Genomic DNA, 27,182 nt, shown 5'->3' on the forward strand with positions numbered 1-27,182 from the left:
CGGACGGGGGGCCCCGGCTCCATTCAGGAGTGGGAAGGCGGGGGGCTGCTCGCCGCGCGTGCGGTGCCGGTCACCCTTGTAAAGCTGTGTTTTCATACACGTTTTTCTTGGTCTTGCACGCATATATGTGTTAAAACGATGCAGTTGAGGTTTCCGCGGATGGAGACGGCTAGAGGGATCTGGACAGGCTAAATCAATGGGCTGAGATGGACGGCATGAGGTTCAACAAGGCCAAGTGTCGGGTCCCTGCCCACAACAACCGCAGGCAGCGCTGGGGACAGAGTGGCTGGAAAAGTGCTGGTGGAAAAGCATGCGAGCCAGTGTGTGCCCAGGTAGCCAAGGAGGCCAATGGCTTCCTGGCCTGTATCAAAACCAGTGTTGTGAGCAGGACTAGGGAGGAGATTGTCCCACTGTACTTGGTACTGTTGAGGCCACACCTTGAGTACTGTGTTGAGTTTTGAAGCCCTCGATTTAAGAAGGACATTGAGCTGCTGGAGTGGGTCCAGAGAAGGGCAATGGAACTGGTGAAGCTGGAGCACAAATTTTATGAGGAGTGGCTGAGGGAGCTGGGGATATTTAACTTGGAGAAAAGGAGGCTCAGGGGGCCTTAATCACTCTACAAATCCCTGGAAGGAGGCTGTGGCCAGGTGGGAGATGGCTGGCTCTCTGAGAAGAGGAAATGGCCTCAAGTTGTTCCAGGGGAGGTTTAGGTTGGACATTAGAAAGAATTTCTTCACAGAAAAGACGATTAGGCATTGGAATGGGCTGCTCAGGGAGGTGGTGGAACCACCAACCCTGGAGATGTTTAAGGAAAAACTGGTATTGGCGCATAGTGGAATTGACACAGTGCTATGGTGTAATTGACATGGTGGTGCTCGGTCATAGGCTGGACTAAGTAATCTCAGAGGCAATTTCCAACCTAATCAGTTCTGTGATTCTGAGACCCGAGAACACAGTGCCCGAGAGCTCCGAGCTCCCTGTGGGGCGGGGGAGGCGCCAGGATGCTCATGGCGGCCGCACTGCCGTTCCCCGGGCGTTAACGCTCCCCGAGTCCCCACACGGCCGTGCTCCCGCCCCGCCTTCCCTAGCCCGCGCTCCGGGCACCGCCTCCCTCGGGCTGCCGCCGTCCCACCGCGCCCCAGGGCGTACCACGGGAAGTGGCAGCGCTTGTTCCTCGCCTGCCCTCCCCGCTGGGGGTGCGAGGCCGCCGCTGTCCCGCGGCGCAGCGGCCATGGCGACGGGCCGTGGCAGGTAACCGCGGGCGCGCCGAGCGGGGCTCTGCCGGCCCGGGGCTGCCTGCTCGGCCTTCTTCACCTTTTCCGGGGAGGGTGGTTTGCTGTTTTCTCTCACTCCCATTGCTTCTCTAGGAAAGTTAGTTCACCTGTTCAACGACTCTGGTTTCTAGCTCTTTACTCTTCACGGCCAGGGCTGTGGGCGTAGTGCTCTGCTCTCCCTTCCACTGGCCCTACGGACACCTTGCAGTGGGAAAACGCTGGTGTTGCAGGTGCACGGAGGCCTGGGTTTAACACTTTTTTCTCTGCCTGGGAAGGGGAGCTTAAACTTCGGTATGTCCTTCAGCTTGGAGGAGATGCTATAATGAGAATACACAAAGTTAGTTTAATGTCTACTTTATGTGGTTAGGCCTCTGTAATAAATAAGAGGATTTCACTGTGGAAGGTGTGATTACCTAAATTCTTACAGTACAGATTTAGCTTTCAAAATTTTAAAGCATCAGTCTGAGAGGCAAAGCTGAGAAAGCAGATTTTTCTGCAAATGCATTTCTTCAACCTTGAGTTTCAGAGCAGTTTCATTTCCCCTGCTGTTTTTGGTTGTTTGTTGGTGGTTCTTTTTTTTTTTAACCTGCAAATGGGTTGGGGTAATACCCACCTTTAAAAAGACTGAAATTGTTAGCTGAGGGAACAAAACCCAACCAACCCATGTCAAAACATTATTGTTATTTTTGTTTACCCTCAGATACACTTTAACAGGTAGAGGTGTTATCACTACTTAAAACTTTGTTTATGTTATTTGAAATGTTACTTGAAAGACAATTGTTGCTGACCATCAAAAAACCAAGACACACTGCAAGTATTACAGGGTGTGAAAGTGAAAATACTGGTACAAAACTGAGCCACATAGGTTGAAAGCTAATGAAAAAGCAATTGAAGTTGTGCTTCTTACATAAGATCATCTCAGTGGTTCTAGAAGTTTCTGAAGAGGGGGTGTAACAGCTGTCATTGATTTTATCTTAGGCTTGTCTGCTCAAGCTGTGTCAATGCAATGTAAAAGCATTCTGTTAATGCTAATTTAAAATCTTAGCACCCACAGTACTTGAAAAGTAATTTATGGATTGGGTTTGCTGTTTGTTTCTTCACACCTTGAGAATATTTTTGTTTTGGAAGATGGAAAAGTTCTGCATTTTTTTTAAATTGAAGTTTACAAAAACAATAGCTGTTACATTAAACTTTTCAAGGCATGTGTGGGCAAAATGTTTCTTTCCTCAGATATTTCTCTGTGGGGTGAAGAAAGGGGGGGTGGTTTAAATGAGCAAGAAGGACTGAATACAGGCTATGCAGGTTATGCTTGTCCAAGGTAGTGTGTTTTAAAATCCAGAATCCAGTTTCTTATCTCAATTAGTCCCATGGCTGGAGTCTGTGAAGTTGTGTCCCTATAGAGTATGCCCAAACTCTCTGCTTTCAGCATGGATTCAGGACAGAACAGCCTGGGATGTGCTGCCCTGAGACATACAGAAGTGATAGTGCTGCTGCTGTTGATCACAACTCGTGTTTCTAAATCCCTTTATTGGCAGTTTGTTAGTGCCTCATCATCTAGGAGTTCTTGATAATGATACATGAGTAAAACCCTTGTTTGATCTCCAGGTTCTATTGTCTTTATTATAAGACTACTTTTTTGTAGTTGTTAATTTGGTTGGTCTATCAATGATTGGCACCCAGGCTGAAATATGCATTTCTTTTTGTTAAGCTTATAACAATTCTCAGTAAAATGTCTTGGATTGTTGGGTTTTTTTTTTACATAGTGCAGTTGACAATGTAGACCAGAGTTGTTAATTTCTTTTTATTTTTCTTTGAGCATAAATCAATCTTAAATCAAAATCAGTAGGTATTAAATGTACATGGTAGCCATATAGTTTAAAAATAGCTATTCCCCCCCCCCCCATACGGATTGGTTTCCTAGAAACCCAGAGCTGTTTTGGCCAGGTGTTGGAAATCTGCTGGCAATTTAAAATATCAATAATGCAGTGAATGGGGAGTTGTGCCTGCTTGGTGTATTTGGTTTAAGATTGAAACTTGGTCTCCGTATTTCTCTGTGGGTTAATGATAGTATTTGTTTGCAATTACAGCTTATGAAGTCCTTCTTATCAGAAAACTTGGAAAAATGTATGAGCGGTTGGATTACAAGAATTTGTGTTAGAAATTTGCAAAGTTCCTTTCTTTTCTATCCAAATTGTGATCTGGAAGTGTTGCCAAAATAGGCTCTTTCACTGTGATGTGCAAGAGGCCAATCCAGACACAGGGTTGAGGTTTTTGATATATTTACAGTTCTGCACAGAAGGGGATTCTGGGTGGCGAATCCACAAAGCTGACACACCAACTATCAATACGTTTTACTGTTTTATACATTTCAGTTAAGGAAGGAATTAGCTTTCATTGGTTACAAGTTACATAATTCTCTTATTAATTAGTTTTCTATCTTCTATTGGATAATGATTCTCTTGCTTTTCATGCTAATTTGCATGCTCAGTCTTTATCTTTTTTGAGCCAGTGAGTTTCTTGGGTCAGTGATCGTGATCTCACATTTCTGGAAGCTGGAGCTAATTTCAGCACAATTGCTGACTTGGCTTTAATAGTTTCTTTGTTATCTTGGGAGTTGTTCCAGGTATCCTTGTGGCCTGTGAATTCTGCATTCTTTGTGTCCACTCGCAGTGGCCATCCTTCTTCCCAAGCTTTGTTAACCTCACCCTAGGTCTGAAATCAGTGAAGCATGTCAAGCTCTAAACCTTAACAAAGCAATTCTACCAACAATACAGTAATTTGTCTGTCTAACATCTGGACATCCCTTAGAGCTTGTTAGCTGCTCTCTGTTTCATGGATTAAATCTCCTTTCTTGCTGTTCATGCAAGTAAAGAGCATGGTATAGTATAAAAGTATACGAATTCTTTTTGAACCATAACAGTTTCTGAGGAAGTTTCAAGGTATTGTTTTTATCTGGTATCTTTTAATAACTTAGAAGAGTTGGGTGGCTCAAAAATATCTCTGGGGTAATGTTGTGAAACAGAAGATTAATCAGTGAGTTTGACTTACTGCAGGGGCCTCAGTGGGAGCTTGGTTGTGGTGGCCAAGCGGTGGTGCTGCTGTCTAAGGATAATAGATCTCCACTGCATTCAAACTGATTTGGGGGAACACTGTTACTCCCTTTGGCTGCTCTGAGAGGTGTATTACAGGATTGACAGCTGTGAGTTTAAATCTGAATCTTCCTCATGCCAGGTATTTTAACTTTGGTGTAATTGTTCAAGTAATAATGGTTGTCATGTGATGTATTCCCTGCATCCTGCATTGGTTGAAATATTGTGTCTAAGTGTGCACAGTATGTGTATTTCTTCATTTTGTGAATATGTGACTCTTAACAGCTTTTCCTTCTTACAAGTAGGTTAAGGACCTTTGCTACAAGGCCTGGGGAATGTTCTGAAACTGTAAATGCTGGAATTAAAAGTCTGCACTTGACACCTCCCATAAAACAGAAACCAAATGTGAGCATTGAGAGGTGAGTATGTCTTTATGTTAGGAGTAAGAGTGGAAGTCCCCCTGTAAGCTGTCTTTTGACTGCTTGCAGTAATTATTTTCATATCTTAGAGATTTCTAGGTCAGATACACTGAGTTGAAAAGATTTGCTTTCCTGGCCTACTTTAGGATCCTGTGTCCACCTTCTAATGTTTTCTGGCGTGGTTTTCCTTTGTGTTCTTTTCTAAATTCATAAGGAGTATGTACGTTTTCCAAGCCATGTGAAGCCTTCAGCAACTCCTTTGCAAGTCATGGGCAATGTTGTTCCTTGAGAATAAAAATTGTTATTTTATTCCTTCAATGAAAGCCAGTTCAGAATTCAACTGCTTCTGTGTCTCTTGGTTATTGGTAGTCATCAAGCGGATCTTAGTGTATAGAGAGGCTGAGAATGGTGGAGTGGGATGAGGGGGAGGAATAAGTGGCTGCTGCATATTTGCTACAAGGTAAATGTTTCTCTGCTTATTTGACAGGGAAAAGGCACTTTCAGTAGAATTGTGAGTTTTCTTTTTAAAAATTAGTTACATTTTTACACAAAAAAATTCTAAGAATATATTACCTGAGAAAGTAATTAGTTTTCCTTGTTTTATACATTTGATATTGTGAGGGTGTTCACAGGGGTCCGAGGATGAGGGAAGAGACGAGGACCTGACTCCATGTTTCAGAAGGCTTGATTTATTATGATATATATTATATTAAAACTATACTAAAAGAATAGAAGAAAGGATTTCATCAGAAGGCTAGCTAAGAATAGAAAAAGAAAGAATGATAACAAAGGCTTGTGTCTCGAGCCAGCTGACTGTGATTGGCCATTAACTAGAAACAACCACATGAGACCAATCACAGATCCACCTGTTGCATTCCACAGCAGCAGATAACCATTGTTTGCATTTTGTTCCTGAGGCCTCTCAGCTTCTCAGGAGAAAAAATCCTAAGGAAAGGATTTTTCAGAAAATATAATGGCTACATGATCGCTTCCTGTGTATTGATTTCTCTGTTTTGCATTGGATGGCCAGTTTAGTATTTCAGTGCTGTCAGATGGGCGTAATGGTGAGAGAAAAAAGAAAAAAAATCCTTTCAGCTTCCTCCAGAAGAAAAAGAATATGGTTGAAAATTCTGGATCAAGTGTATTATTTTAGCTAATCTGCAGCCTTTTAAGGTATCACTTCTAAATTATCTCTGGAATGAGTGCACTAACTGCTTTGGGCTTACAGTGTATAAGTTATTTCACATAATAACAGTGCCAGTTTTGGCATGTTGCTTCTATGTCAATGCAACTAAGATTCTGAGTTTAATACAAACACTGACATATTGGCATTATCATGCTACCCTTTAAAGCTCTCTGCTTCTGAAATAGTGTTATTAATCAACAAGTGTTGCAAATAACCCAGTAGTAAAAGGACAAGAGGCACAGCTGGAGTATTGACTTTCAAAGCACCTTTTATTTTCAGTGGTGATTTTGATGTAGCCATACTCGATGCTCAAGGAAGTTAGAGTATAAAATGCATGTATTTTAAACTCTGTGCAGTTATGAGGTACTGCTCAAATGGTATGAGATTCCTGTCTGTTAATGCAGAAATCACATTGGCTCATCTCCAGGGTATGTTCTGCTTGCCATGCTTAGACTAGCACCTGCATTTCAGGCAGCCTTCCAGGTGCACAGAGACATTGGCAATTTCAAGATATCACTTGGCTCTTACTTTGAAGTTCACATCTTTCTGTTGACATAAATAAAAACTGAACAAGACACCTGAGCATGTACAGTTTGAAGATTATGATGAGGTAGAGCATGATCTTGCTGTTAGACCAGGACATTTCTGTCCTGGTGCTTCCTGACACCTGACACAGCAGTCAAAAGGGAGCATCTGCAGTTTTGCAAATGCTGGTTATGGAAAAAATGTTAAAATCATGGCACAAGCAGTAAGAAACTGCTTGTGAAGCAAAACAAGGTGGTTTCATGTTAAACATAGTTAAAGTTAACAAAGTTTAATGAAAGTACAAATCCATAACTTTTCAGGTAATTGTGCTGTGCCACTTGAATAAGTTGTCATGAATTATTTTAGGCAAATGCCACATACCAGAGAATGAAATTAGAACTCAAACTCCACAGTTTAACTCTTCAGGTGATTTTTGATTCATCTGTTTACAACCTGCTGGTTTTCACCGCTTTTGTTTTTGTCTGGTTTGAAATTAAAATTCTCTGCCATTGTCATTTCTGGAGTTTGCAGGCATGTCTAACAGTATTCATTTTTCTTTTCCAGCATCCCATCAGAAATGCTGCTAAAGATATTTTCCTATTTGGATGCTGTGTCCCTGTTGGCTGTTGGTTGTGTGAATAAGCGCTTCCATGAGCTGGCCAATGATAAGTAAGGAAGAGGGAACGTCTCAGCTGTGCAGTAGATGTGTTTGCCTGAATTATGAGTCCTTCTAATTTAGTTTCTCTGATGCCAGAGCACTGATGCATGCACCTATGGGCAGTTACTCTGCTGAAATTGCCCTGCACAGCCCACAGCATGTGTTGCATGGAATTCTAGCTTTGTAGGGCCTGTTGTTTAATGGGAGTTATGAGGCAAAAACTAAATCCAGTACTTTGAAGTGTTGCTGTTGGCACTTTTTTTTGTTTTAAAATTTCTGTTTGTATTCACATGGACCTGCACAAACTTCTCAGTTCAGGTGATCCTTAATGGTCTGTCTCCAGCAGCTTTATGAAATTGTCATAGCTTTCACAATTTTGTAGTCCTACTTACTTAATTCTTTCATCAGTTTTTTGCAGAGGGATTGATTCAATCAAGCGATCCACTAGTGGTTTTTATCTGTTGCTCTGTTTGTGAAATGTTGGTGATTTCTAATGCGAACAAAAGAGACAAAGATAAATACCAACACTTTTTTTTATAAGGATTGCTTATTCAGAGTTCATAAATTGCTCCAATATGATGATAATTTTGTCAAAGGGTAAAGAGGAGACACCCTGGTTGGTATGTGGTAACTAGGATGTGGGCATCCTTTTCTTTCTAGGTTTCTACTGCATTAGTATTGTTTGAATGAGAAAATGCCTTCCTCTATAGGAAGTTGCTGTACCTGGTATTAATCTATTTCTCCCTTATTTACTGAAACTTGTATGGTGAATCAACTGGTTTACCTTGGCATTGATACCTTTAGAACTGATGAATTTAAAGGGAAGATCTGTAATCCAGATTTAGGTTTTGAGGCTATCAGCAGGTAAGGGTAGATAAAAATTGCATAGTTGACACAAATTACCAGTCTTGGCATGTGTTTTCCACTTCAGGTGGTAAGGCAGGATAAAATCACTGTGGCTGTCCAGGGGAAGATGATTCATCTGTCTCCATCTCGACGATCTCTGTTTCCATTTTCTAATCTCAACAGAGATTAGTGTAAGTGCACAAATGGGACTTGGGGAAGAGTTGCTTTCCCTTATCTAGGAGCCTGACTTGTTCAGTGGGACCAGGTCATTTCTTCCTGATGGATTTTAATGGACCTTCTTAAGACCCTGAGTCTTGCAGTATATGAACAGAAGTTTTAGTTGAAGTCCCTGCATACTTCTGTGACAAATGTGACCTTGGTTTTTAGATGGAGTATCTTTTTTAGGGTATTTCTGCTGTCCTTGATGTACAGGGTGCTGTCCTTGATGCAACAGGAACATCAGTCTTTCATTGTGGTATGTCTGTGCTGCCTAATGTAGTGATTTGTCTTTTGGCTGTTCATATAATGAGTGTGCTTGAGCAGTTCTTGGCACTGATGTCTCCAATATAGCTGTTGAAGACAAGAAAATGTTTATGACCCCCCCCCCACCCCTTTCTGCACCCTCCGTGCCCCAGCATGGGGCATTCCAGCCTCCCTATCATGCAGTGTGGGAGGTCCACAGATATGGTCTGCCTGCAAAAACTTGAGGATTCTGATCACCAGAAGAACGTGCCGGTGTGAGAGGAAGTGAGAGCACAGGGTCTTTTGGGCATTGTGGTCAAGTGATGGCTGATGATGATGTGCCTGATTCTGGCATTTGAATTAGAGTAAAAGGCTTGTTGTAGGAATGTCCAGTAAGAGGCCTTGAAATGAGTATTAATAATTTGAGGCAAAAAGAGCATATATTCTGTTGTGAAAGAGGCAAGCTTGTGCTTCCCTGTTGGATGCCTTTTTGATTTATCTGTCCTGAATTCTTCAGAAGTTGAGGATAAAGGGGCAGTGATACCTTTCTAAACACTTGTGATTCCAAGTCTTCCTTCATCTTCTTCTCTGTCGCCCTGCCCTAGTTGAATTTTTGAGTTTCTTGAACTAATTTCTTTGCTTGCACAACACTGTTTTGGGAAAGGAAGAAGCAATATGTTACTGAGAGTGAGGATGAGGATGGTAGGTATTTGTCATTAGTCCATCTTCAGTCAACTAAATTGCTTGAGTCTGCAACTTCAAAATGCAGGAAATGCCTACTACTAGACAGGGCTCTGTCTTTTCAGCATCATACAGTAAGACGCAGAGTATCTCTCTCCATCAAAGGATGTCTCTCTTGGGAAGGGGTTTCTAGTTAACAGGAGAGTTCTATCGGAGGTTATTTTTTCCTGGACTTTTTAGGCTGATGAAGACCAATTGGATGATACACAGCTGAAATTCCCCTGGTGATGTGTTAAGGACATCTCTCCTTTTTTTAATCACTGGACAATTCTAAACAGCTTTGTTGTTAAAAAAGAATTTTCCTTCTCCATCAAAAATGTTTTATATTATCTGGTAACTTGGCTGCCTTTTATGGTCTTAAAATAGAGGTATCTTAAAAATCTGTTTCAGTTATGGGATTGTCCTTTATGTTACCCTTCCCACCCTGCTTTTGGTGAAAGGAAGGTTGAAAACTCATGTTGACTGTGACCCACTTTTACAAGTCACAGTAGCTTATTGGTCTGTGTGTTTTAGACACTTTTGTCTCAAAAAATGGCAGTGGGGAATTCTGTATATATCTGCAGAGCAGCAGGCTGGAAGGTTTTTGCAAAATCCCTGAATAGGTTTGCATCAATAAGCAGAGCCTGGCTCTCAGCATGTGGGGGCTTATTCTCAGTGGCTGATGAATTGAGAATAGTTTTGATGGGTAGGAGGCAGTGTGGGATGGATCTAGTCCTTGGATGCTTTGAGGAGAGGGGAAGATGCCATACAATACTCACCAGTGTAAGTTTGCCTGAGGATAAGTGAGAACTGGTAAAGGTAATCTTGCTGATAAGTGGTAGAAAATGTCTCTTAAGAATTTGTTGCCCTTGCTATTCATTTTTTTTTTTTAGTACAGTTATGTACACTATGTGTCTAGCACTTCAGAATGAGAAAACTTACTGGCAACCTGTATTCACAAGATTATTCTTTGAGTTCTTGTAGGTTCCTGTACTCAATATTCTGTGAACTGTCCTAGAGATACTGGGGTATGAGAGGCTGAAATGTGACCTCATAGTTTCCCTGGTGTGAAAGAGATGAGCCCATCATTACAGTCACATTTCTTTGACTTCAGAAAGTCATGTCTTCTCTGGGCTTTCCCAAAGAGAGTACAGAAGGGATCAACATGACATTGATACCACCAAACAAAGGTGATTCTAAATTGTCCTCCTCCACACCACTTTCAGCTGGATCTGTGAAACTTGAAGTGTACAGATTATCTTTGTTGAATAGGAGGTATTAAACCACTTTTCCCACTAGCTGATTTTCTATGAGGAGGACAAATCATTGTTTTGGGGTAGAATTTTCAAAATTTTCTGCTTAACCTTTGTCAGTTTTCACTTACTTTGCTGACTATGACTGTGCTATCACAGAGCTTCATCCTGGCTCCCATATCTTTGGGAAGACAGATGAGACTTGTTTTGTGCTAACACTATGCTCAATGGTAGCTGAGATGTGCATATAAAAAAATGAAGTGACTATTCTTGAAATTTATTCCTCTTTATTCTGTTTTTATTTTCAGTGGAATTTGGCTGAAACTCTATTCCAGCTCTTTGCACCCAAAATGGACAATTTGGAAAATGAAGTCTAAACAAACAGAAACTGTTTCTTTGGGCTGTGCTGCTTTACACGATAAAGAGCCTGGGTACTGGAAGAAAGAATACATCTTCAAAAAAACATCTGCCTTCAAAACTAGAGTAATGCGGCTCGTTAAATTTCTGGATCCTTATACAGGTCTTCCATGTAAAAACAAAGAAGCTATGAAGTAAGCAATGCCTTGTCACAAAGATTTACTTGAGAACAACGTACAAAATATTAATGACTCGGGGGGGTATAGAATTAGAGCTAAAAAATGTATATCATAATGGGAAGATACAGTGGTAATTATAAATGACTGAAACTGAGGAACATAAGTAGCAGCTTGTAGAAATTTAAAAATTCTGTTGAAAACATAGTTTAAGTTTTATCACTTTGGGAATTTGTTTTTAAACACCTCTCTCCCCTCTCAATTCCTAAATAACAGAGTCTCTGGGTTGAGTTGGATAATTGTCTTAAAGGACAAAAATGGAAAAGAACATTTAGTAGAGAAGCCAAACCTATCATTTAAGGACACGTCTGTTACTGTACTTTGGCATGGTACAGACTGGCCATGCTTAGACATCCTGTCAACCCTGAAACTATTTGGAGTTACACCGTTGCTTCCTGACCAAAGCATACCTCCCAACAAGAATGGGTGAGTTTTGACATAGGATTTTTGAGGATTTTTTTGGGTGCAACTGGTTGATAATGTGTTTGTATGAGCTATCTGACATTTGTTTGACTCAAGAAGTTAAACAAAATCTTCATTCAAAAGCCTCCCTGCAATTTTCTTTCTATGTTCTTCTCTTCTTTGGTAGAGCTTTTCAGCAAGAAATAGTACAATCCAGCAAGCTATGAAATTAATTCATAGGTTAATGTAGCTATTGGCATGTGATATGCAGACTGATAGGTCGTGACTTGGAAAGCTGAATCTGAGGTATAGACACAAATGAGCATGAAAGAAAAATGTAAATCTAGGAGAATTTGTGAGAAATTTAGCTTGGAAAAGTTCATCAGTATTTATGTGGCTACAATCAGGTAATCTATGTTGTTAAAATTTATTTTCTGTCTGGTAGGAGTGTGTGTGAATTTAGAGAACTTGGTGTTTAACTACACATGCAATCTTCAGCATATGCATATAAAGTCACACAGTCCACAGCCTGTCCCTTGTTTTTTAACTTAAATGTGTACAATGGTTTTTCACATTATAGTCTAAGAATATATTTAAATGAAAAGTGTCTATTTCAGGTATTTGTTTGCTGTCAAGGAGCTTAGCACAGGTCTGGGCCTATGTATATAGTAGGTGCAGTGTCAGCTACGTGCTTCTTACACAAAGCTCCTAGCCAAAGAGCTCTGAAAAGAGAGAGAGTTATTCACTGACAAAACACCGGGTTCCTCAACTGGAAGAAAAGTATTTACTTAAAAAAGAAATAAATCAAGAGAAGCTTTTGTATAAAGTTAGCTGACCAAGTCTTGCAGTCAAATTATATGGGAAATGTAGTTGTTTTACCAAGATGATGATTCATATGTAGAAAAATAAAAAAAGAAAGCTTGCAGGCGATTGATGTACTTATTTCACAGAGTTACAGGTTTTTACAAAATGTGACTATAGATGAAGGCAGTGGATTCACCAATTTCAGTATTGGTCATTGTTAAAACTGTAAGTGCAGGGACAGGCCTGATGACTGTTAAGACTGTAAGTGCAGGGAAAGGGTTCATGTTGATTAGGATGAAATTTTTTACTGTGAGGGTGGTGGGACACTGGAGCAGGTTGTCCAGGAAGGTTGTGGATGCCCCATCCCAGGCAGTGTTCAGTGTGTAGTTGTAGGTGATACTACAGTGATACCAGTGGAAATCTAGGAACTGTTTTGAATATAATAAGAGCCTAAGTCTGAAAAGGATTTTAGAAAGACTTCTTTCTTCATTCTGAATAGGTAATGCAAACTCTACTTTCTGCTCTTTTTTAAATGTGTCATTAGTTAATAAGGGTGTCCATGAACTTATATTTAAGAGTGTTTTGGAGCTAAATGGCTTTAATTATAGGTAAAATATAAAAAAAAATCTAAAAAAGGAAAGCTTCTAATAACACAAACTTTTAATTCATTATATATACAATTTGATCCTTTCCTTTGACTTTTGCTTCACAGTGATAAATGTTCAGTGATTCCATATAGTATCAATAAAGCATCAAAAACAAATTGTAAAGTAATTCTGTATTTTGAAAAGTTGGGCAAGCACATAAGTTCTTTTGTAAAAGAGTATTTTAGAAGATCATATAGTGTTTTTTGTTTCTTATCTTGTTAAGGGTTCAGATTCTGCTAGTACACTGTAGTTGTTCAAATGTATAGTTTATGACTCTGCATGCTAAATGCTTTCAAAACCATTTTCATCATGTTCTGCTGGTCAGACTTCAGAGTTAAAAATGTAATTAGGCTGAACTTTTACATGAATAAGGAGACATAAACTTTTGCTGCATTCTGTATGTTCTTTTCAAAGACCTCGTCGATTTTCCTTGATTGCTGAATACCATCTTGCTAACCTGACTGAAAATAGTGTAGTGGTTGGTGCTGATGAGCTTGTCCAGCTCTTCAGTCTGAGTCCAGGACTGTTAGTAGGAATGTGGAAGGTAAGATAACATTTTGTTTCAGTATTTATTATTATTGATTATTTGAAAGAAAAGAGTTGGGTTTTTTTTGGTTTTTTTTGTTTTTTTTTTTTGGCTTGTAGTGGGTTTGGGGAGGGTTTTGAAAAAAATCTTTTTTTCTCCCACTGGATTTTGAAAGATGAGATGTTGTCTAAAGCAGTAACCATGAAACACATGTAGGGACAGTAAGTGGATGATTTATTGTATCCTAAAGAGCTGTTGCTGGAGTATATATACATTAAAGAAAACCACTTCTAATTAGAAGATCAGTTATGCATCATTCTGTGTTTGATACTGTGTTTAATTTTATTTATTTTGTAGTCTTCACATGCACAAGTTTGATATCCTAGAGTAATTTTAATAGAATGGTTTGAGAAGTGCTTCTTCCTGTGATTCATGCCATTGCCTGTCCATATCACTCTAAGTGATGAGTTCCTACATAGCAACTTAGCTTTAATCTGCACCACCAGGTAGCAGTATCCTGCTCCAGCAGTAGGTATGCTGTAAATTATGCCCTTTTGGGGGTATTAAATTCTTGGTATTAAGAGTCTAAGTTAAGCAGTTAGCCTCTGGAGGGTGGGTGTAGATATGAGTGTCTTTAGAGGGCAGTGCAGAACATCTAAAGTAGACTTCTACACAAAAGGGGTCTGCATCTTTGCATGGAATGCACTGGGACCTCTGTGTCTGCCTGTTGCTATGCAGGGCTGGGTGCTGTGGAAGCCTATCTCAGGTGTTTTGCTCTTGATCTCAATTCAGAGGTGGCAGCTCTTTTTTCCTCCCCTCAGTCATGCTGTTGACATCGACTTAGGTTATTTGGCACTGGCAAGGACCTTTCCATGGGGAGGCTGTGAACATTTCCTGGAAGTTGTCTAATTTCCAGCTGCAAACATGGTGCCTCAAATGTGCACAATCACCAGAGGCAACGTTGGAAACTGCAGAAGGACTATTTCTTTCACTCTTAAAGATAAGAGTGAAAGTCTATTTCCTAGAAAACTTGAGACTGCCTGACCAGCATAAACCTGTTACAGGTTGTTTCAGTCTATGAAAAGCTGTGCTAAATGAACAACCATTTCTCTCGTATCTTCAGAAGTTTTGTAGACTGGTGTCCCTGTATTGTTGGCTCTGTGGTCTTGCTTATGCATTGGCCCCATCCATCCATGCTTGGAAAGAGAGCTCTTTCAGCACCTGAAAATGGTTCAATCATAACCAAGTTCCACATAGTTGTTAAAAATTGAGTGCCTCAATCTAGCATACAGTCCCTGCTTCTTTTTCTGAACAGCAGTTCTTACTCTCTGTGTAGGCAGAGTAATACGAGGTAGTTAAGTGTCAGTGGGTGTAATAATTGTAAATGCCACACATCTTGTTTTTTAGTACATAGCTGCATAACAGAAACCAAGGGCAGGTTATGTGGGCCTCCTGGTATTTGGATAGAGAAAGGCTGAGAAATTATGTGATTGATAGATCTCCCTAGTTAAATCCTTTATAGCAGTAATTTTGTACTATGAAAATACAGGAGTAGTTAAAAAGCCACAAGTTTGAATAGAGGATGTAATTTTCTGGTAACCCAGAGAGATGAAAACAGTAGTTGCCCATATTTCAGAAAAGTATGGCAGTGAATAATTTTCCTATTGACTTGGGTGTTTGTAAATGTAGGATTTAAATAATGCATTTAAAGAAAAAAACCTGAGATCCTAGCATTCTGTGTTGTTGAAGTAAATATGTACCTCTGTCTCTATTTAGTTTTCATATAGATGTTTTCTTTGACTATAGAGGGTTATGTTTTTAATGTTTTCCCAGGAGTGAATAATCTGGTGAAGACACAATTTTTACTTTGAAATTCGCAATTTCTATTGAATAATTCTGTATTCCTCACTGATGTTAGCCCTCTTTGGAAATAGCTCCTCACACATGAAAATAAACTCGATGCTTCAGTAGTTGGGAATAAGTGCTGTTTGATTCTGTTTAGGTATCTTTTTTAAAGTGGTAAGTAGAAGCTAGGGAAGTACAATTCTTGGATTGCTCTCATAATTTTTGCCTTGGCATAGCTGGCTTCTCTTTCTTTCCCCATAATACAAAAGTGTTGCAGTCTTTTATAACCATTCTGTACTCTTGTGAAAAGACAGTAAAGGTTTTAGGAGTCCAACTGTTAAAGCAAGCCATTACTAACATTATTATAGTAATTGACAGAGTAATAAGCAGCAGCATTTATCTATGAATTTTAATGCACAGAAAGACCTTGTGAAAAAAAGAATTTCCAGATGAAAATACATCTACTTTAATTAACTTTTCAGGGGAAAAATGAAATTGCTTTTGTTATGGCGAATCTTCATTATAATCAACTTCTTGAGAGAAGCATTTTGGGTTCTGCTACTGTGTAAGTTTGGTTTTCCTTTGTGGGTAATAAAGATAACCTTTTGAATAAAGCTTTGAATTTTACAGTTAAAATTGGCTGCTGGTAAGAGGTTTATATTTAGGCAGTAATTAACTATTCTTGTTTAATATAAACAGCAGTTACAGCAACTAAATAAAAAACTGTAGAAGCATTTTCATACTAAAATATGGCCATTGTTATGCTATTAAGAAGATAATTTAGTTATACAAATGTACTGGTACTTGCCATATTGAGAAAGATAGAAATACACTGCACACACTTTCTCCCTTTCCACAAGCAGTCTTCTTATTTCCTCTTTCTATCTGAAACAGAAAGAAAAGAGAGAGACATTTCAGGAAGTAGGGAAGTATTCTTTGGCTGTGTAAGAGAGGGGAAACTCTGGTAAACTGGTTAGGCGCCTGCATTAATCTTTTAATCCTTTTGAAAAAGTAGCTGGGTTTCCTATGAAGTGTTTGTATGATTTTTTAGCTTTAGAATAGTATTTGGGGAATTTATTTCCCACTAAGCTTTCTGGTCAGATACTGTTGTATCTACCAGTAGTCTCAAATGCCCACTATAACTTAGTGTGGCTCTTCTCACACAGAATGTAAGATTTAACACCATCTCCCTTAATACTAAATTGAATCCTATGTAGAAGTTGCTCAGTTGCCTCTGGCATGTGGTCTCTTTAGGTCACTTGTGTGCAGTACTTATTTAGTTAGCCACAGACAAAATTATTTCAATATTAGCTATTTCAGAGAAGTCTCTAGAGCTAGTGGACTTTTATATTTGTAGTTGAGCTGATGCTTTTTTCTTTTTTGTAGACAAGTCCATGTTTTGAAGTTTAACAGATGTACCTTTTAAAGTTGACTGCTGTATTTTCTGCCTTTGGGTAGGCTGAACAGCTGATCAGCAATATTAGACACTGTAGTGTCTTAAAAGAAGCATAATGAACTAGAGGTGTTTGATTTTGAAACTGTCTTAAGATGACAGTCTCAATGTTGGCCTATGTGTTATGTCTTTACTAAGTCATCTCCCCTTGCTAAATTCTATCTTTTTTTTTTTCAAGTCAATATTCTCCTCCACCTAATAAACCTTTGCTGGATGATATTGACTCAGAATATGGACTACATGACTACAGGCTGCATCTTGATCTGCATGGCAGAAACTGCATGTACCTGTGTGGATCCTTCAAGTGCCTCTTCTGCAGAAAACGTAAAGTTGATGGAGCAATAATGTCTGTTTTAAAAATGATCCCTGCTGTTGCATCTTTCCTTCTTATATCCAGTTTCTCTGTTTTAAGGTGTGAAACTACAATGGAATTTTAAGAGTCAGCTATCTTTCTGTTTGTGGTGTGATTTCTTTATATCTGTATGGTGCTTTGTGTGGCATCCTAAGCCTGCTTTGTAAGAAGACTGCCTGCTGTTAATTGACACTGTCAGCCTGGCACACAAATTCTGCAGATTTTCTATGTCTTGTCTTTTAGTTCCGTGCTACATTAATAATACACCGGCACAGTTCTTGATGCAGGTTGATGTTTCTTTCACATGTATTTTATAAAGGAGAGAGCGATACATATTGGAATCTTGTTTCTGTAGAATTCTCCTCAAGTATACTTTGGGTGCACAGACAGATTAAATGTTTAGGTACATTTGTACAAGTTACTGTGAACTTTAAATCTTAAAGTTTCTATTTTGGTGAGCTTAAGGTTGCCTGTTTTGACATCCTTTCATTGTGTGGAAAACAGTTTCAGTCTTCTTCTGCTGCTTCATTCGGTTTTAAGCACTTCTTTCCATGAGACATGATTGCCCATCCCTGTTCTTCTCATACAGCCCAAATTCATAATTGTACTGGGGTTTTGAAAAATACATGGGTGATCTCTCTTTTGACTTAAATTCAGCATAACTTCCTAAGCTACACAGCTGTCTTTCTGTAATCAGAGATAGATTAAAATATTAAAATTGAACACTGTCATTAATTTAATTTAGAATTAAGTATTGTAAATTAATTATTGCTCCGCAGTATTTTTATTTGATGCCAGCACTCCTGAGCGGTGTGGATTTCAGACCATATTGTTTTTCCGTCAGTAGAGGGCGCTGTTGTCAGGCGTGAATTCTTTTACAGGGCTGCGGAATTTCCCCGTGATTTGGTTTGGTTTTTCTCGTTTGTGTTTGGTGATTCCAAGAACTGCGCTTTAGATTGCAGCCTTATGCGGTGTGGAGTGTTGTTGTCCTTGAACCTGAAATATACATGTTTTCAGATTTTAGAAAAATGCCAAGCTTGAATTAAAGCAAGACTTCTAAGGATAAAATTACAGTGAAAGTCTACGCATGTAGCAAGAAATCTTGCCTGAAGTGTTATGTAGTACAAGAGTACTCTTTATGTTCTCAGAAAAAAAATCTTCTCAAAATTGGCCAGAGGCGTGGGTTTTTGGGATTGTGTTGGTTTTTCTTGTTTTGCTGAATATCACGTTTTTCTAAAATGAAAATGGTATACTTCTAGCAATACAGTTGCACAAGAAAAAGTATTATGTGGCATACTTCCTTTCTTGGTATCACGTTCTTGCTGCTTAGAAGCTACTTCCACAAAAGGTTAAGCTGATGTTTATGCTAATTGAAGCAAGTGTCCATGAGCTACAGTTGTGATGCCATCTCACTTTGCAAGTTACAGAATCTGTTTTATGTTCACAAGTGTTTTCTGAATTGCTTTGGTTTTGTGACCTTCAGCAGTATGACAGCCATCAGATTCTGGTCTCAAAGGACATCAGACAGCTAAAGCCATGGTTCTGCAGACAATAAGCTCATTTGTCATCTAATCCCTTCCATGTGCTTGCACAATAATTCCTTTTGGAAAATGCTTGACTTCCTCCAAAAAGGTGTAGTGAGGCAGCATATGGCTGTCTGCTGTCACATTTTTCATTGTGATTTGTTATTAATTTTTCTCATTCTGGTGAACATGGTGTTGCTGAATGTGGCCAGGTTTCTCCAAACTGGTTGTGTTGGATGGTTTGTGTTTTGTTTTTAGGGTCCATTTTAATAATACACTCTGTCCCATCCTCTAGGAGGACTCTGAAGCATGGAAGTCCTGCAATATACTGGGAAGTCTTGCTATTTCTGAAAATTCTCTACCCAGTCCAGTTTTATTTTAAATTATAGATGCAACATACCCATGACAGTTTCCCTAACTTGAGGCACATACCAGTTGTGAGCTAGTTCTGTTGTTTTACTTATTTATTGGTTTTCACTAAGAAGCTTTAGGCATTCCTGGGTTACCAGAGAATGCCCATTTGTATTTTTCAGAATAACTGATTTGTTTAAGATTAATTTTTGTCTGCTTTTTGTTAGCATATATTAATATTGTGCTGCACTTTGCTACTCCATTTTCAATTCATTTTGCTGAATTCTTAATATTAAATTAAAAAGGTTATGTCGCACTTCATTGGACCAATCAGATGGAATGTGTATGGCTACAGATTTTTTTCCTGTTATTATACTTGCATTGCAGTAACTAGCTGTTTTTGCACTGTTTTGGTTGGGGTTTAGCATTTTATTTTATGCTTCTTTTCATGTCAGCAGAATTCGTAGTATGGTCTCTTTGACAGGTACTGTAGGGTGAATATGTTAAATATGTTGCAACTGAATTGAAAATATTTAGAAAACTTTCCTTGTTTTCAGGAAGAGTTATGACAGGCTTTTCATATGACTCCCAGAAGCCATGGATCCGACTTCTTCATAAATATTTTTGAAATGTATTTACCTAGGTTTTCAGCTTTTTAAGCACAGCTTTGTAGCCACATGGTAGTTTAAGCTTTTGCTTTTCAATGTCATTTCTTGTTGATGTAAAATGATGTGTTGTGCTTGCAAAATGTAAGGATTGATTTTGGTGTATTTAGAGAACTTTTAGGCTTTGTTTGTAAAATTTCACATCAGATATTTGAAATGTTTTGCTTGACCTTGAAGATTGATTTGCAAGTTTAAGTAATGATTTTAGTGTGATAAGGCTGGTTGTTGGCACCCAAATTACTGTTAAGCATAGCTTTTCCTCTGAAAATACCAATCAAATGACAACTTGCAACAAAGGCTTGGTTAGCAAAACAAACTTCTTGGCTTTTAGCTAAAATAAGTGCTTTGGAACTATTGGTCTATTTGTTTCCTTCCCCTGAGGTTTGTCTACATGATATATGTTCTCTTTGTTGGTATTACCTTTATTTGGAAATATTTGTTCCCTATAATTTACTCTGCTGCTTTGCTTGCAGTTGCTATGCGTGTCTTGCATGAATCAAGGACTAGAGATGTTATAAGGGGACAATGAAACAAAGTCTGGTTCAGCCTGAAGAAAGCCCTGTCCAATTTGCTTCCTCTGTGTTTCTCTTTGTATGTTTAACATAGCTTATCCTGCCCTTTAATTTCATTTTCTCATCTGACTGGAGTGAGGAAGGGGAGATTTCATTACTTAGCCTTCAGTTTCTTGCTTGTTTCTAGGCAGGCTTTTCCTTCCTCCTGAATGTGAGGACTGAAATAGAGCTTTTATATTAAAAAAAACATATATAAAGTCTGGATTAACCAACCCATTAAGAATTAGCCTTCAGATTCCTGATCTGTTGCCTGTTTCCATTCTGGCTAAAGTTAAGAAGTAACTGCAACACATCATAGCCAGATGATCTATCTAGCAATGTGTATTAATGCCATGCAATAGTAGTGATGTCCTGGGCTTCATTAATTTATTAGCAGAAGAATGCTTTTTTCAATCCTTTTTTATTCCATTCAGACTTCATTTGATCTGAATGAGTAAGAGAAATGGACACTTCCATTCAGATTGGAATTGTGCATAACCAAGTAGTCCTTTTGGAAAAAATGCTTGTTGACTGGTGTTTTCAAGCTTCTTGTATAAAAGCTCAACTTTAAATGTGGACTTTCAGTGGTTAGTCAGTAAACTATTTCAATAAGATATTTTTACCTTGAATGAAATTTTGTCATTGAATTTGATTTACTGAGGTTTTGGAACTGGACCATTTGGACAGGTGGAAACTTATGGCCTTTTTCTACTTTGAGCCAGATCCTGGAAATGAATTCTGCTTACATTTTCCTCACTGACTTCTTTTGCACTTCACTGAAAGTGGGTATCACAGTTTGGAGGATTGCATTTTCCTTCAACTATAACAAAGTATTTCCTACAAAATATTTCCTGGGCATAGTCATGTTGGTTTCACTGTATTCACACTCCTATTCCAAACAGTGTCTGTACTGAAAAACCTGCAGCTGTTGTTCTCTGTTATGTGCTGGCTGCTTCCTTTCCATAAGTGTTCTTTGGACTCCCCACTGGTGAGTGATGCCTTTCCAGCATTGGTTTGTGGCCAGCTCTATCTTGGGAGTTGCTTGGCTCTACAGTACCAATTCAGAGAAGTTTTTGGCCTCTGTGTTCAAGTGTGGGCTTTCTTTCTCCATCACTGATTCCAGCTATCTGCTTCAAGTAGCCACCAAGCAGAGGTTTTGCTGACCTTCTGCAGTGTGACACCTGTGAGTTCAGTGGATGCAGCCACTGAACTCACAGCCAGTCTTCCTGATGTCGCTGCTTCTGTCTGTAGCCTCATGCTGCTACTTGGGCTTGATTGAAGGAGAGTCACAGGCAAAACACTTCTGCATTTTTTTACTTCTGTCACTTGCATCTTAAATCTCTGCAAGTCCCTTCACTTGTTACCTTACCATCCAGGACCTACTACTGCATCCTGACAAGCATTATGTTCCTGGGAATTCTTCTCTCCCTTCGTATCTGTCTCCTGCATGTGCTAGATACTTTCTTTTTTCTACTGAGGTCACTAGTGCTTTTGTTTTGCTCTTTTGAGAGAGTATCTCTTGTTCAAGGAAACTTGTTTAAGGGATGTCCTACCAAGAAATCTGCTTATGTCATGATGTGATGCTTTTATTTTCACTTTTCTTTGTAGTCAGATCATGTTCACTATGATGTACCCCAAGTTATAATTAGACTGTTGGATTCCCTGGTTAACTTTCCTTCTCTGATAGCAAAGGAAAAAAAATTGAAAAAAAAAATGCCAATCTCTTTTGAGAGGAGAGGAAGAGATTCCAAAGAAATATGGTTATATGTAGTATTAAAAAAATCACAAATCATAGTAATTATGCCAAAAAAAAACCCAGGGGCCTTGGAGAGCTATTTAAAAAATGAAAAAATCTGTAATTTAAAAACTTGATTCAAATCAAATCATACTTCATGTCAATTTAAATGATGCATTATCCTTTCTAAGGAGGAATAGTTATCTGTGTACCCTTTGTATTGGGTTATTTGAGTTTCCAGTCAGAGATAAGAGATTTAAATAACTTGAAAAAAAAAGGTTGGGGAGGTATCTCATTGTTTTATTTTGTGTGTTAGTGTTGAGCTTGACTTCTGGGGAATGGGAAGTTATGGAGGCACTGGTGGCATGAAATTGAAATGCTGAGTGTGAAATTTACTCCTTGCATCCTTGTGTAAGTTCTTTAGGTGGTATTCCTATTTTTGTACTAAAAAATACAAAAGATTTTTTTATCTGCAGTTTCTACTGTGGATCACAGAATCAAAGCTCCAAACTGCAACTTAATTCCTCTATAAAGTGCTTGATATTTAGCTGTTGGTGTATGCCAGGGTTTCTTATTGGTGAGTGGGAAGAAAAAGACATGGAAAGGAGATAAGAGAACATTTACAGTGTACTTGGGCTCAAACTGATTTATACTGGTGTAATGTTGTATATTGTTTATATTTTCAGGTGACATTGAAAATGGATACGTGAGGCTCGTAGTTGTAAACATAAAGGATAATAGGAAGCACTTGCCTATTATTGGGACACTTGGCATATGCTGGGAAACAGATGTGTTTAAAGGCAATGTAAAGGTCAGAAATATTCTTTGTTTCTGGAAATGCTTACCTCAAAACAGAATTATGTTTGTGCAGCCTAAATAGGCTAATTTTTAAACAACCTTTTGATTTGTAGAAGCTGTCTGTAACTGGACAAAACTCTATTCCAATATTCAAAAAAAAAAGTGAATTTTGAGGAAAAGAGTTCTCTCCTTTCTCTCATAGAGTCTGGATTGCATGATAGACCCATTATCTGTGTGTAGTTGCTCCAGTGCTTTCCTCTCAGCAAAGATGCTGTGACTGACCAGCCCACTTGGAAATGCTGGACAAAACAATGTACTGCAGATGTACTTTTTGTGAGGATTTTTTTAATTTGGTGTGAGAGTGTTATTTTTTGTTTTGTGTTTTTTATTTCTTTTGGTTTGGTTTTTTTGATTGGTTGATTGGTTTTTTTTTGTGAGCAATAAGCCTTGAACCTCTGGGGAAATACTCTGCAGTTTGGTGCTGTATGTGCAGTGAAAGTTAGGAACTGCTGGGGAATATTACAATGCCAGTGGACACAGGAAACTACAGTCCACATCCACACAGTCAGCACCTAGCTCCAGTCAGGTACATCAGTCAGCTAGATTAACTCTTTATTTTTAGAGGAATGCTCGCACATTCTATTGGATAAAATTCCTAAAAGAATTATTTCAAACAAAGTTTCAGAGTGGTTCTGTAGCTTTTGCAATAGTGGTGAGGGCAAATATTTTTAAATATACTTTTATCAGCATGAATATTTCAGAAGTTGTGAAGATTCTGATAACTATAATTTAAGCACTACTGAAAAATCATCTAGTTCAACATTTGATTTCAATTTCAGCGCTTCTTTTGGAAAAACCCATCAGAATTAATGAAACTGTTGTTTCTGCCAATCCTGTTTAAATTTGGAATGGAATACTCTTTGATGACACTTTGTTTACCAAGGCATGTAGTGACAAAACCAGGAACAATGTTTTTGAACTGAAAGAGGGTAGATTTAAACTGGGCACTCCATGCTGAGCATGGTGAGGCAGGAGAGTTGGAATTAGATGACTTATAAAGGTCCTTTCTAACCCAAATCATTCTATGATTTTATAGGATTAACAGCTGCTTGGCAGAGTCTTTTTTTTTTTAATGAAAAAAATCCTGAGTAGTACATAAGCATTTATGAAGTTATCTGTCAGAGGAAACAGAGAGCTATGGCTGTAGTCTTTAGTTTTTTCAGTTTTAATCATTCTCCCATGTGCTTACAGCATAAATTATATTTAATATTTGTTTCTAGGACAAAATAAAGAGTACAGTATTTTTTTTAAACCTCATTTTGTGATGAGAGATGGAACATGTCAGCATATAGCTGTGGGTTGAATTCAGCGTGATTTTTACCATAAATCTCTAAAATTCTTAAAGCATGTGAAGGCCAGATAATATCAGCCACAGAAGCAGGACATTCCATTACTTTGAATTTATTTGAATTTTAGCTAATACTTTAAATAAACAAAAAAACCCCTAAAAACTTCCTTGGCACTTCTGGGTTCTTTAATGAAAAATTAATTGCTGAAGTACACATAGTTGGAAATTGTCATGGCTTAGGAATGGTATTCTCCAATTTAGTATTCTTACTGTAACCACTCCAAATCACACTCCACTGGCTTGCTTTCCCCTTCCTCTCCCCTGTGTTGGGCAGGAGAGGAGAGGTGGAGGCGCAAAAGGTAAAGATCAAGGTTGAGATAGGAGCAGGAATGAGATAAGAAAACAGAGAGTAGCAGCAATAATATTAACAGCAAGAATGTACAAGAGAGGGGAGTGATTCGCATGCAAATGCTCACCATGGAGCGCAACCTGACCATGGTGCAATACCCCTAAGGAGAAGAAAGCCCTTTCCTAGGCCCTGGAAATGAGGTGAGGTGGTGTAGAAAAATCAGCATCTTAGCCATGCTCCCTCCTGTCTGCTGCAGAAATTAACCTGATCCTGACCAGAACCAGGACAGAAATGTGTGGGAAGACCCCACCATCCCAACGCCACCCCACACCACCCTACTTTACTATTTATAATTGGCTTATTATATGCAAGCTGTCAGACCAGAAAATAGTGATTCTTTCTTGTTTCCAGTGATTCTGTAGCTCATATAAGTTTATTACACCATCATTAGGTTCGGTTTGAATTTTGTATTTTCAGCATAGTCTACAGTAAAAAGCTTAGGGAAACTGTGTGTATCATATTGCCTCATGTTTGTGCCATCTGCCCTTGTGTTGTTTGATTGAAGTAAAGTAATAGTGAAAGCAATGTTAGAGCAACAGAACCACAACTATGTAGTACAGAGAAATAAAGCATTCCAAATGAATTTTTTTGGCAAGGAATATGTGGTGTTGGTTTGTATACGCTTTTGGAGCACAGATACAACATAATTAAGATAATTTGATTAATTTAATGATTCAGAACTCATGAGAGTAAGGAACAGCTGATACTAACAATGACACATGACTCCTATGCTTCCAAGGGATATGTGAAACTATCAGTTTGCCAAGACCAAGGAAGTGGCATTAACATTTTTAAATTATCTAGTTGTGTAATCTTGCAAAGAAATATTTTCAAGAATTTGTAAGCGGAGGAATTACATCAAGATTATTAATATTACCTTTTTGGGAACTGAAGCCTGTGAGCCTTTCAATGAGTACTGTATACAGCTGGCTTGGAAGGGTAATTGTGTGTGCACTGCCTTGGGGGTGGTCCCTGAGTATCTTTGCAAACATTGCTGCATTCACACAAGTTTAGCAGCTGACTTTGAACTTAGGTTACTTTCTCATATTGAAGGGACCATCATTATTTGAATGGTAAAGTAACTAATAGTTGAGAGAAACAGATGTTAAAGGCTTAAAAATGTTCAAGAAGTAATGTCTGATTTGGTTCGGCAGCGGTACCTTCTGTAGCACAGCATTTGATGTGTGTAGGCTGCAGTTTCGATTTCTGTAGGAAATCTCTAAGTATTTGTTGCAGTAGGTCAGTGAAGCACTATCAATTTTATTTTGAGGTTTTAGCCTTTGTACAAAACTCTCTGAACCATTGATATGTCTTCTATTCTACTTACTGTGCCGTGACATAGGGAAGTAATCTCTTCTGCTTGTGTTTGTAGGACTGCTTTGTGATGGATCTGACTCTCTTGGATGAAACTGGAATGCCCTTCTGGTGTTTTAGTGCTCCAGTCCACATGGAATTGTCTACCAAGTCATCCGGCCTTTATGACTACATGGGTCATATCTATACTGCAGACTATGCAGATTCAGAGGGTAAAGTCTGTGTTGAGTTTGTATGGTTGGAAGAAACCAAGGAATATATTATAGTCAGTTTGGTGCTTTATGTAAGCACCAAAAAGGTCAATAGCTGGTATGGAACAAACTACTGACTTAATTAGGTCACTAATTTCCTTGTTTTGAGAGCCAAACAAACAACCCTGCTACAACAAAAACCACAATAAACTGGTGATGCTTAAGATTGACACCAGCAAGCGAGACTCTTCCTGCAAGTTTTCCAGTAACAAGTGCAATTGCCTAAATTTTTTTAATAGGCAATTGAGGAATCAAAGAGACATATTTAGTGAGAGGTTTTCTTCTCTGTTGAACATTATGTGGTTAGTCTGTTTCTCACTGGCAATATTGAAATTATTTTTAGGAAGACTTTTCTTTATAGGCATTTGTTACTAGGCATTTGTTAAGGAATTGCTTCTTTTGAGAGCCGTGCTGTAAAGATGCCTTACCTTACATAAGCTACACTGGTTTTGAGAACATTGACTTTTATGCTTAGTAATAAAACAGCATGTGTGCTGTTCCCTCCAGGTTTGTTGGAGTGTAGTTGGTAAATGAGAAGTTTTGTTAAACACATTTTGTTAAACGCTTTTTCCAGAAAAACTTCACTGAAATACATTTTAGTAAAAGATTGAAAGGCTAGATGGGAAGCCAGATCTGAAAAATGTGTCAGTCAAGGCATTTGTTAAGAAAGTAATGTAAAATCTGTTTATGATGTTTCTTTAAATTCTTGTTTGTTCTGTTTTCCCATGTTCTAACCTTGTCTGATTGAGACTAGATACTTGCCTCACATGTTGGCCTATGAATAAGTATCCCAATTATCAGCCAACCTGAGCTGATGTCTGCTCTTACAGAATGTATGGAACATTCAGTTGTTTTGGAAACAATGCATATCTGATGCTGTTTATCTAACAGTATGAATCCATATAAAAATTGAATATATGTGTCCAGTATTTCCAGTTCCATGGAGCAACTTTAGAATCAAATTTTCTACTTCCTATGTTAATTTTTTTTTTTTAATTACATGATATTGTGAGTCCAGTGTCATTACCTAGCAAGGACAATTATATTGTTGCCTGCTCTGACTTTATTATGGTAGTGATTTCCTTAAAAATAAATTCTCTCTTTATTTGTTTATATACATTAATTGGTTTGTGCAAACAATGTTCATATGCAAGCACTTGTCTTCTGTGCTACAGAGGTAGAT

General features: G+C 38.5%; 1 protein-coding gene across 2 annotated transcripts; it reads left to right on the forward strand.

Moving 5' to 3' along the window:
• Nucleotides 1–1,208: 1,208 nt before the first annotated feature.
• FBXO15 (F-box protein 15) lies at nt 1,209–26,817 on the forward strand. Of its 2 annotated transcripts, none has more exons than XM_036378869.2 (10): nt 1,209–1,251; nt 4,669–4,782; nt 7,058–7,162; nt 10,741–10,983; nt 11,242–11,451; nt 13,293–13,422; nt 15,732–15,814; nt 16,881–17,026; nt 22,566–22,690; nt 25,807–26,817. In XM_036378869.2, exons 1-10 carry the CDS (start codon nt 1,232–1,234, stop codon nt 26,074–26,076), a joined length of 1,446 nt encoding a protein of 481 aa, XP_036234762.1. In that variant the 5' UTR covers nt 1,209–1,231; the 3' UTR covers nt 26,077–26,817. The 2 variants fall into 2 exon arrangements, with proteins under 2 accessions (XP_036234762.1, XP_036234763.1); XM_036378870.2 differs by having other exon boundaries at nt 1,232–1,251; nt 4,666–4,782.
• The last annotated feature ends 365 nt before the right edge of the window (nt 26,818–27,182 follow it).

Source organism: Molothrus ater, chromosome 1 (assembly GCF_012460135.2).
Source record: "Molothrus ater isolate BHLD 08-10-18 breed brown headed cowbird chromosome 1, BPBGC_Mater_1.1, whole genome shotgun sequence".
NCBI classification, from domain to species: Eukaryota; Metazoa; Chordata; class Aves; order Passeriformes; family Icteridae; genus Molothrus; species Molothrus ater.